The 12,699-nt window shown below is 30.5% G+C and overlaps 1 protein-coding gene and 2 non-coding genes across 3 annotated transcripts; all 3 read left to right on the top strand.

Moving 5' to 3' along the window:
* The first annotated feature begins 3,454 nt into the window (after positions 1-3,454).
* Positions 3,455-3,525, top strand: Trnas-uga. The gene has a single exon. It is a non-coding gene; the product is annotated as a tRNA-Ser (tRNA).
* A 367-nt stretch (positions 3,526-3,892) lies between these two features.
* On the top strand, positions 3,893-4,631 carry LOC124374544 (THO complex subunit 4-B-like). Its single transcript, XM_046832744.1, has 2 exons — positions 3,893-3,961; positions 4,488-4,631. Exons 1-2 carry the CDS (start codon positions 3,893-3,895, stop codon positions 4,629-4,631), a joined length of 213 nt encoding a protein of 70 aa, XP_046688700.1.
* A 6,428-nt stretch (positions 4,632-11,059) lies between these two features.
* Trnas-uga lies at positions 11,060-11,130 on the top strand. Its single transcript has one exon. It is a non-coding gene; the product is annotated as a tRNA-Ser (tRNA).
* The last annotated feature ends 1,569 nt before the right edge of the window (positions 11,131-12,699 follow it).

Genomic DNA, 12,699 nt, shown 5'->3' with positions numbered 1-12,699 from the left:
CAATCTAAATGAACTGGTACTTATTTTGGGACAAATATAATTGACATCATAAATAAAAAGTTTTATTTAAAAATATGGTTCTATTTTAAGATATTACGTATTTTAATAAGATATTATGATAAGATATAAGAAAATTTTAAAAGAAATTAAATTATGGTATCCATTTTAATACGCATATCGAGAGTAATATATGAAAATTTCATAGTTTTTATTTTGTTTTACACTTAACAATTCACCATAGCTGGCCAGTGCAGTATTTTCTCACAAGCTCTTTACTGCCTAAACCAGAGGTCGTAGATAAAACCCGACAGCAAGAATCCTACTTCAATTTTAAATTGTATATACAAGAAAGTTCCAATTTATTAACCCCCGGTAACACTAAACCCCCCATGGGAATTTCCTTGCATGATGGACTAGATAACCTCCTGAGGAAATTAAACCCCCTGATGTCTTAACCCCCCTGTGAATTTCCTGGCATGGACTACATTAACTCATGAGCAAATTAAAACTCCTAAAAAAACTTAAAAATACTGACTTAAGATAGGTATGTATTATATTTATACTAAAAAAAAATCACGATGCTGACCAGTGCAGACTTTCCTTCCATGCTCTTTACCGACTAAACCAGAGCTCGTAACTCAAATCTGAGGCCACAATCGAAAGTCAAAATTAAATTTCCGACAGGAAAGGATTCAGTGACTTTTTTCTGTATCTCCAACGGTTTTTATTTAAACCCCCACAAAAAGCCCCTCAAACTCAAAAGTTTGGTTAAAATTAAAACACTCCATTTTCCACTTCCTGGCAAACCTAATCTCGGACTGTAGTTGTCGCCAAAACCAGACAAAGCGGTAGCGGCTCCTCGGGGTGTATTGTTCTCGCTTTGGTTTACCGCGCCGCACCCTTCCTGGAATCTAACGGGACTTATATAACCAGTCAAGTGTGTGTGGTACTTTGGGGTACAAAGTTAGACAGTAATCTGGAGGGATTTATTGCACAGATGTCATGTTTTTACCTAAATTTCAGAGTATGTTCACCTACACAAAATATTTTTTAACTTAAATTGTTTTTTATAATACGATTAAAGACTAAGTGAACGAGAGACAGTTTTGTCTTGAAAGTATTAGCAACTGCTAAATAAATGCTAGAACACATTTTTATGCGTAATTATTTTGTAAAAGTATTTAGGCTGTATTATTTTCAATGTGATTACAGAAGAGCATGACAAGTTTGGACGTACTACTTGTGTTTTGTTTCCGGAAATTATCACATTTCACATTCGTTTCTTGATACTTTATCGATGTTTTACTGCTTCAGAATCACAGCAACAAATTTATGAAAGACTCTGCTAGACCAAATTCCAGATATAATTCTAGGATTCTATCCCTCTAAACGGCAGTTGTGCAGTTGTGATAATAAACATTTATACAAGGTTTTTAAAAAGTTAAAAAAAAGTAACTCTGTTTGTTGTTGATATCCACATTACTGTATTGACTGAGCACGCGGTACTTAATTATTTGCCATAACGTATTGTTAAAAAATATAATTTTTCTTTGAATTTAAAATTTCTTATCTGAATAAATTTAACGCTCATCAGTTATTTTAAAGAAAATTATAATATAACTAAAAATCACCCAAGCTTTACTATTTGTAAACTAATATTTAAACAAAATAAACAGATTATAATAATAGTTTAATTAGATATTAGGATAGCTATGCAGCTAAAACAATAGTTTTTACTGAGTAATTAATAACATTAACAGGATATTTCAATTAATAAGATATGTTAGCTGTAGTGGAAGCTGTAAAGAACCAGTAGGGTGGTAGCCCGAAGAAGTATTTTTTAAATATGAATACATCTTTATGTTAAGCAAGGGGCCTTAATAAATGTGTTATATACAATCGGTTAGACATACACGGGACATACTGTTATAATTTTTTAATAGTATACGCTTTAATATTATTATTAACCATCACGAGATTTTAGCGAATGGGACTGTAATGGTTCCATAAGTGGCAATATTGACATTATATTGTCGTTAAAAAAAACACGTACTCTTTTGATAAAACAGTGGCATATGGTACGTAAGGCAAACACTACCACCAATATTAATTTACCATTTTTCTACCAGAGAATAGTCCTGTTTTGTATATTGAAAATTATTATATATTTTATTATTTATTATATATATATATATAAATATAATATATATATATATATATATATATATAAATATATATATATATATTTATCAAACAGAGATAAATTTAAAAATAATATGTAGCCTACTATTTGTGATTTTTTAAACGAATTAAATTTACATTTATTAAACTAGATCAAATGGAGAATAAAATAGATTTTATATTCTGATTATTTTTTACAATATCAACCTTTATAACTTACGGTCCCCAGTTTTCTTAAATTTTTCATGAGTACAAAAAAAATTGCCTATCAAGTAGGAATAAAAATTAATATGACCACTACATTAACACATTTATAATTATGTAGTAGAATAATTAGTTTATTTGCTATAATAATCTACAAACTATATAACACAAAAATACCATGCAATAGCAATGTCCACCACCACAGATCTCTATGTGCACGGGTGGAGGAGGGGGAAAAACTGGTTTTTTCTCGATGCGTGACGTCACGGCTGGGATAGCGCGCGCCATCTTGTCTTCTAGTTTCCCGCCACTCAACTCCATTTCCTTCATACGTTGCTTGGAACTCGTCTGAGTAAGTTCTTGTGCTCATAGGTCGTTGTTGGCTGCCTTTAAGATTTGATTTGATTGTTTTTTGTGCGTTAGATATTAGAATACTGTTCAAGTTATTGTATTGTTATCAGGATATTGTTTATATAGTGATGGATAAGTTAGAAATGAGTTTGGACGACATAATTAAACAGAGCGAGGAATTTAAGAACAACGCCAGTGGTGGTGGAGGACCCATGAGAAGCAAGAGAGGTAGATTTTAGTTCAGCAGCGAGAACTCCCTATTCTCAAGTAAGTACACTTTGTATGTAACAGATTATTTAGAAAGAATTTACTAGACTACCTTCCTATTTATATATGTATCCGTAATCAATTAAGAAAATTTTAACGTTTAAGACTAAGTGTGATAAATATTAGGCTTAAATATAGAAATAAAATATTTTGAAGTCTTGGCGAGTCCGTAAATAAAAATAGATAGGGCTACGTTAATAGCAAATTTGTTTTAGTTCGGTTGACAAAATTTGTTTTTATTATTATGTTTTACTTGTTAGTCTTTAAATAAAGTAAATTATTAAATATTAAACTATTGTCCTCTACGTTTTATAATGATATTATTAGCCTAAACTAAAAACAGTGGTTTTAGCACAATACAGTTGTGCTATAGGCGTAGATATTCCTATTTTTTCAGTCGAGCAGATAGCGTATTGGCCAAATAAAAAATAATTGAATCGTAAAATGTAAAGGCTCTGTGGTGTAATGGTAGCACATTCACCCTGAAAGTGAGAGATCCGGGTTCGAGTCCCGGCGGAGCAGGTACTCTTTGCGATTCAATGTTTATTGGAAAAAATTAAATTAGGCTATTGCCATTTACACAAATTTGATTAATGTATATATATATATATATATTTTTTACCTGTATACATACACAGGAATATTTAAAGGTTTTTCAAAAGAATGGGATACCATAGTTGAGGTTATATCCATTAAATAGTTTAACTTTTGTCTATCTTAAATTTTAGTGCTTATAGATGCTTTTCAAACAATGGAAATTTTTTTAAATAATTCACGGTTTTATTCGTGTATTTACTTTCAGCCTCCTGACGACAGCAACAGCCGTTGGCAGCATGATCTGTATAATGGCCGGACTCTCTACAACAGCAGGGGAGCAGGAGGTCTAAGCATGACAGGAGGTGGTGCAACACTAGTCGTCTCAAACCTGGACTATGGAGTATCAAATTCAGACATGCAGGTAAAAAAAGTTTTATATTTCATATCCGAATACAATTTGTTTTTAAATTCGTGTGTGTGTAAATATTTTACTCTGCTAAATGCTGTAAACGAATTAAGATATAGCTGGTCAAAACAAAAGAATATTATTGTTGTATACTATTGTTGCAACTTTAAACAAAATTTAAAATTAAAGGCGTATATGTTAGATTATTTGTTATATAGGCCCCAATTATTACATTATATATACATTCATATTCATACTATCTTTATACTAATAATACGTCAAATTACATTATACCAAGGCTTAGTAAAAGTACCAATAAGTAGCTTTTTTACACCAGACATTTTGAGTTTCTTCTTTATTCTTGTAAAAGTAGATTTTAAATTACAGCTTTATGTAAATTAAAATACATTTGTGTTCATAAAGTATAATAATTTTTAAACCTCTCAATAATTTTATTAATTTTTATGGTGCATTCACAAGAACACATGCACATATTTATATTATTGTTCGTGAGTTTTAATAGTTAATACCTTTTTCCCAGAAACTCTTCTCAGAATCTGGTCCTCTACACAGTGCAACGGTTAATTATGACAAGTCTGGTCGCTCCATGGGTTCAGCGTACGTCGTATTTCACCGAAAAGCAGATGCAGTCAAAGCTATGAAACAGTACAACAGCGTTCCTTAGATGGTGAGTACAGTATGTATAAGAGTTAGTTTCACGTTATAATGGGTAGGGAATCAAAGAAAAACCATTTATAAACATTTACTACCGTTGCATTACAAGAAACGCTATACATTTTTCGGATTTGGATATCCTCTTTCTCTTTTTTAATTTGTTTAAAGTTCACTTGTAACACAATGAATACATATTATTTAATTTGAACAAAAAGGCTTAAGGCCAATAAGCTAATCATCCATAAAAACGTTGATAATTTGGTTAATTACGTGCTGAAGATATGTGTCTAAACGCAATCCTTCTCGTGTCAAAATCCTGTTTGCATGTTATTATTCACACTGCCTTTTAGTGGATAACATAATCACCGAATATCTTTATTACGTTATAAACCCGTTTACATATTGTGTTGCATATTTACAGGTCGACCCATGCAGATTGAAATAACCACGTCTGATGTTGCCGTTATGAAGGAGCAAGCCAAACCGAGTCAGAGAAGGCTTTCGCCCCGCAGGCCTAGTGCTAGACGTTTTGGCCGCAAAGATGGTGGACGAGGTGAGAAAATTCTTTTAATTAAAATCTTTTTACTTTGACCTTCTACTATTCTATATTGGTTTGAAGGGGATAGGTTTCCGTATAACTAATGAAAAACTACGGTAGGTAATTATTAAAAAATATGGATTTACTTGTTTATATAAAAGAATTAATGATTGGGAAAAAAAACTTTAAGATGTAAATTTGTCTTGTCCTTGATGAAAAATTCACTCATTTTCATCATTCTCATATTAAAGTTGTGTTCCCTTAAAATAATAAATAACTGTATTGAAGTTAATGCGAATTACATCAATAGAAGTTCGCTCAAGTTTTGATATTTCCTGTTGCAGGTTTCAAAAGAGGTGGTCATGGCGACGAAAGAGAGGTGATGGACGAGGAACGAAAAATAAAATCCCAACTGCAAGCAGAGTTAGATTGCGGAATTAGATGCGTACATCAGCGAAAGAAAGTAATGTAATCTGAACGTAAATGAAGTCTATATATTGTTAATACAAACATGTACAATTTATAGATGTTATTACCAATTTAGTCGACATATTTGTAGTTATAACATGCAAATAGAGGTTATATATGTACATTTGACAACACTATGTCAATAAATAACTCAATTTTGTTAGCTTATCATTAATTTGTTGAATTTTACTCTACATCGGTGGATTGAAAAAATGTGCAATCAGTTCAAATTCAAAATCCCGTTTTGTTGCTTATGGTTTAAATATCATTTTCCGAAATTATTATTAATTATAGCAGTCTGAAAGTATATTTTTTATGTATATATACACTTGTTAAATGAGATATAATTGTCTAGACTATTTTTGTGTAAAAAACCTTGTAGATATAAAATATGATAAAAAGTTTTTAACATGATTGCTGTTGTTCGAACTTTGGTTAGCTTAAGTGAAATATTTGAATGTACATTTTTATTGTCCAGATAATTTATTCTATTATTAATAGGTGATAATTGATTTTAATTATTATAGATCACTTTTTAATTAGCATTATAACTTACGTAGAACAATATGTTAAATTTACACATTATATCTACTAAATAACATGTTGTGGCCATTATTATTTACTTATATTTGTTACATTGCATGTTTTTGTTGATACGGATAATTGATATTAAACAGATTTTTAAATAATTATAAGAAATCTGTTACATTTAAAAAACCGAAAAATACTTTTGTGTGTGCATATTATAATGTTCAATAACTAATAAAATTTATGTTTAAACTACAATTTGAACCGCAATGAAGTAGTACCTTAATGGAAATATTTTATTTACAGAAAATTATCTTGGACTAGACAACGTGTAGTTTTATTTTATTTGTTAGTCATGTATTGTTCCTTTATAGGATACGGGTTGTTCTTGAAGTTCGCTAATGGCTTTTTATGTGTGTTTGTAATTGTACGATTATGCGTTTTTTTATTATAGTAACAACTCTTTTGACAGTTCAAGATTTATTATACATTGTTATGCATGTACATATTTCATTTTATATATACGAACGCTCAGCTAACATGTTAAAAATACGAAATTCATCGCGTGTATAACTCCACTAAAACATGTATATATGTACATAGAATAATTTTTATTTGTTTCAAATCATATTGTTTTATTTACTGTTTTGACAAAAAATGTATTGTAAATAATCGCCTGTATTTCACAATTTGTTATTAGATTAAAAGAGGTGTCTCATATTTAGAAAAACTTAATAAATTAAAAAAGGTTTTATCTAAACTGTGTTGTTACTTTTACCTTGTGTGTATTTTATATAAGGGTGTGAGCACTTTCCAAACTGATAATATCAGGTATTTTTGAAATTTGAAAATTTATTACTGCTTGTTCTTAAATAGTTTTTCAAACGTAAAAATTTATTTTTAAATTGAAAATTTTATTATTATTCTCATTGTATTATCCAATCTAAAAGAACTGGTACTTATTTTGGGACAAATATAATTGACATCATAAATAAAAAGTTTTATTTAAAAAATATGGTTCTATTTTAAGATATTACGTATTTTAATAAGATATTATGATAAGATATAAGAAAATTTTAAAGAAATTAAATTATGGTATCCATTTAATACGCATATCGAGAGTAATATATGAAAATTTCATACCATTAAATAATTCTAAACATCTTGACAAGACATAAATTACGTTGCACAACCTTGGCTGTTACGAGAACAATATAAAGTTTATGATTTAATTTCTATTACTATGCTTGGTTCAAAATACATTTTTAAGACTGTATGGACTCAACAGATACTTTTTAATATTATTTGTAAAGTAATGGTTATTTTATTTTGTTAAGATAAAAGTTAAATTTAAAAAAATTTCATATGTAATTTAGTTTTTTGGTTGAACATCAGGAAAACCATACAGGGGGGTGGAAAAGCCTGTCAGTCTAACAAAATCTTGAAAAAAGAACATAACTATACATTGCTTTAATTTCCACACAATGAACATCAAGTTGGATTATGTTGCATGTCTCACACCTCCATGGAATTTGGATAAATGTGAGCAATCGTTTATATAATGGTTTTAATGGGTATCTATGATGGCATTTCTTTGAAAGCCCGATAGCGGGAGAACCGTTAAGAGCTAGCTTGAATTTGAGAAAAAATCGTTATAGTCGGGACTGACATAAGCCGCATCCCGGCGAATTTCATGGTAGAAGAATTCCTGATTAAGTTAAACCCCCGATCAACTTAATAATCTGATAAAGGTAGTTGTTATTTTGTTTACACTTAACAATTCACCATAGGCCTGGCCAGTGCAGTATTTTCTCCCAAGCTCTTTAACTGCCTAAACCAGAGGTCGTAGATAAAACCCGACAGCAGAATCCTACTTCAATTTTTAAATTGTATACAAGAAAGTTCCAATTTATTAACCCCCGGTAACACTAACCCCCCATGGGAAATTTCCCTTTGCATGACTAGATAACCTCCTGAGGAAATTAAACCCCCCTGATGTCTTAACCCCCTGTGTGAATTTCCTGGCATGACTACATTAACTCCTGAGCAAAATTAAACCTCCTAAAAAACTTAAAAATACTGACTTAAGATAGGTATGTATTATATTTATACTAAAAAAAAATCACGATGCTGACCAGTGCAGACTTTTCCTTCCATGCTCTTTACCGACTAAACCAGAGCTCGTAACTCAAAATCTGAGGCCACAATCGAAAGTCAAAATTAAATTTCCGACAGGAAAGGTTCAGTGAACTTTTTCTCGTATCTCCAACGGTTTTAAACCACAAAAAGCCCTCCAAACTCAAAAGTTTGGTTAAAATTTAAACACTCCATTTTCCACTTCCTGGCAAACCTAATCTCGGACTGTAGTTGTCGCCAAAACCAGACAAAGCGGTAGCGGCTCCTCGGGGTGTATTGTTCTCCTTTGGTTACCGCGCCGCACCCTTCCTGGAATCTAACGGGACTTATATAACCAGTCAAGTGTGTGTGGTACTTTGGGTACAAAGTTAGACAGTAATCTGGAGGGATTTATTGCACAGATGTCATGTCTAAATTTCAGAGTATGTTTCACCTACACAAAATATTTTTAACTTAAATTGTTTTTTATAATACGATTAAAGACTAAGTGAACGAGAGACAGTTTTGTCTTGAAAGTATTAGCAACTGCTAAATAAATGCTAGAAACACATTTTATGCGTAATTATTTTGTAAAAGTATTTAGGCTGTATTATTTTCAATGTGATTACAGAAGAGCATGACAAGTTTGGACCGTACTACTTGTGTTTTCCGGAAATTATCAATTTCAATTCGTTTTCTTGATACTTTATCGATGTTTTACGCTTCAGAATCACAGCAACAAATTTATGAAAGGACTCTGCTAGACCAAATTCCAGATATAATTCTAGATTCTATCCCTCTAAACGGCAGTTGTGATAATAACATTTATACAAGGTTTTTAAAAGTTAAAAAGTAACTCTGTTTGTTGTTGATATTCCACATTACTGTATTGACTGAGCACTGCGTACTTAATTATTTGCCATAAACGTATTGTTAAAAATATAATTTTCTTTGAATTTAAAATTTTCTTATCTGAATAAAATTTAACGCTCATCAGTTATTTTAAAGAAAATTATAAATAATAAAATCACCAAGCTTACTATTTGTAAACTAATATTTTAAACAGATTATAATAATAGTTTAATTATATTAGGATAGCTATGCAGCTAAAAACAATAGTTTTACTGAGTAATTAATAACATTAACAGGATATTTCAATTAATAAGATATGTTAGCTGTAGTGAAGCTGTAAAGACCAGTAGGGTGTAGCCCGAAGAAGTATTTTTTAAATATGAATACATCCTTTATGTTAAGCAAGGGGCCTTAATAATGTGTATATACAATCGGTTAGACATACACGGACATACTGTTAATAATTTTTTAATAGTATAGTATACGCTTTAATATTATTATTAACCATCACGAGATTTTAGCGAATGGGACTGTAATGGGTTCCAATAGTGGCAATATTGACATTATATTGTCGTTTAAACACGTACTCTTTGATAAACAGGTGCATATGGTACGTAAGGCAACACTACCACCAATATTAATTTTACCATTTTCTAGCCAGAGAATAGTCCTGTTTTGTATATTGAAATTATTATATATTTTTATTATTTATTATATATATATATATATATATATATATATATATTTATCAAACAGAGATAAATTTAAAATAATTATGTACTATTTGTGATTTTTAAACGAATTAAATTACATTTATTAAACTAGATCAAATGGAGAATAAATAGATTTTATATTCTGATATTTTTTACAATATCAACCTTTATAACTTACGGTCCCCAGTTTTCTTAAATTTTTCATGAGTACAAAAAAATTGCCTATCAAGTAGGAATAAATAATATGACCACTACATTAACACATTTATAATTATTGTAGTAGAATAATTAGTTTATTTGCTATAATAATCTACAAACTATATAACACAAAAATACCATGCAATAGCAATGTCCACCCACCACAGATCTCTATGTGCACGGGTGGAGGGGGAAAAACTGGTTTTTCTCGATGCGTGACGTCACGGCTGGGATGCGCGCGCCATCTTGTCTTCTAGTTCCCGCCACTCAACTCCATTTCCTTCATACGTTGCTTGGAACTCGTCTGGAGTAAGTTCTTGTGCTGATTTAGGTCGTTGTTGGCTGCCTTTAAGATTTGATTGTTTTTGTGCGTTAGATATTAGAATACTGTTCAAGTTATTGTATTGTTATCAGGATATTGTTTATATAGTGATGGATAAGTTAGAAATGAGTTTGGACGACATAATTAAACAGAGCGAGGAATTTAAGAACAAAGCCAGTGGTGGTGGAGGACCCATGAGAAGCAAGAGAGGTAGATTTAGTTCAGCAGCGAGAACTCCCTATTCTCAAGTAAGTACACTTTGTATGTAACAGATTATTTAGAAAGAATTACTAGACTACCTTCCTATTTATATATGTATCCGTAATCAATTAAGAAAATTTTAACGTTTAAGACTAAGTGTTGATAAATATTAGGCTTAAATATAGAAATAAAATATTTTGAAGTCTTGGCGAGTCGTAAATAAAAATAGATAGGGCTACGTTAATAGCAAATTTGTTTTAGTTTCGGTTGACAAAATTTGTTTTTATTATTATGTTTTACTTGTTAGTCTTTAAATAAAGTAAATTATTAAATATTAATACTATTGTCTTCTACGTTTTATAATGATATTATTAGCCTAAACTAAAACAGTGGTTTTAGCACAATACAGTTGTGCTATTAGGCGTAGATATTCCTATTTTTTTTTTCATTCGAGCAGATAGCGTATTGGCCAAATACAAAATAATTGAATCGTAAAATGTAAAGGCTCTGTGGTGTAATGGTAGCACATTCACCCTGAAAGTGAGAGATCCGGGTTCGAGTCCCGGCGGAGCAGGTACTCTTTGCGATTCAATGTTTATTGGAAAAAATTAAATTAGGCTATTGCCATTTACACAAATTTGATTAATGTATATATATATATATATATATATATATTTATACCTGTAAATTTACCTGTATACATACAAAGGAATATTTAAAGGTTTTTCAAAAGAATGGGATACTATAGTTGAGGTTATATCCATTAAATAGTTTAACTTTTGTCTATCTTAAAATTTTAGTGCTTATAGATGCTTTTCAAACAATGGAAATTTTTTTAAATAATTCACGGTTTTATTCGTGTATTTACTTTCAGCCTCCCTGACGATAGCAACAGCCGTTGGCAGTATGATCTGTATAATGGCCGGACTCTCTACAACAGCAGGGGAGCAGGAGGTCTAAGCATGACAGGAGGTGGTGCAACACTAGTCGTCTCAAACCTGGACTATGGAGTATCAAATTCAGACATGCAGGTAAAAAAAGTTTTATATTTCATATCCCGAATACAATTTGTTTTTAAATTCGTGTGTGTGTGTAAATATTTTTACTCTGCTAAATGCTGTAAACGAATTAAGATATAGCTGGTCAAAACAAAAGAATATTATTGTTGTATACTATTGTTGCAACTTTAAACAAAATTTAAAATTAAAGGCGTATATGTTAGATTATTTGTTATATAGGCCCCAATTATTACATTATATATATACATTCATATTCATACTATCTTTATACTAATAATACGTCAAATTACATTATACCAAGGCTTAGTAAAAGTACCAATAAGTAGCTTTTTTACACCAGACATTTGAGTTTCTTCTTTATTCTTGTAAAAGTAGATTTTAAAAAATTTAACAGCTTTAATTGTAAATTTAAAATACATTTTTGTGTGTCATAAAGTATAATAATTTTTAAAACTGCTCTCAATAAATTTTTATTAATTTTTATGGTGCAAATTCAACAAGAAACACATGGCACTGGATATTTATATTTATTTGTTCGTAAGTTTTTAATACAGTTTAATACCTTTTTTTTTTTTCCAGAAACTCTTCTTCAGAATACTGGGTCCACTACAACAGTGCAACCCGGTTACAATTATGACAAGTACTTATATGGATTCAGCTTCCATGGGTTACAGGCGTACGTTCCGTATTTCCCAACCGAAAAGCGAGATGCAGTTTAAAGCCTATGAAAACAGTACTAACAGGGTAATCCTTTAGATGAGTGAGTACAGTATGTTATGTCATAACAGTTAGTTTTCATGCCTATAGAATGGGTAGGGAATCAAAGAACAAACCATTTATTTTTGTAAAAAACATTTAACTTAATATAATTACTACCGTTGTTATTAACAATAGAAGAAACGCTATACAATTCTTTCCCTCGGATTTGGCATATCCTCTTTTCTCTTTTTAATTTGTTTTAAAGTTCACTTAGTAACTACAATGAATAACATTATTAAATTTAATTTTGAACAAAAAAAGGCTTAAGGTCCAATAAATTTAATCATCTCATCCCATAAAACGTTGATAATTTTGGTTAGATTACGGTGCTGAAGATATGTGTCCTAACGCAATATCCTTCTCGT

The sequence above is a fragment of the Homalodisca vitripennis genome, unplaced genomic scaffold (genome assembly GCF_021130785.1).
Source record: "Homalodisca vitripennis isolate AUS2020 unplaced genomic scaffold, UT_GWSS_2.1 ScUCBcl_8964;HRSCAF=17293, whole genome shotgun sequence".
In the NCBI taxonomy this organism is placed as follows: Eukaryota; Metazoa; Arthropoda; class Insecta; order Hemiptera; family Cicadellidae; genus Homalodisca; species Homalodisca vitripennis.
Note: the sequence above shows the minus strand (reverse complement) of the source record. Positions and strands in the feature narration are given on the sequence as shown.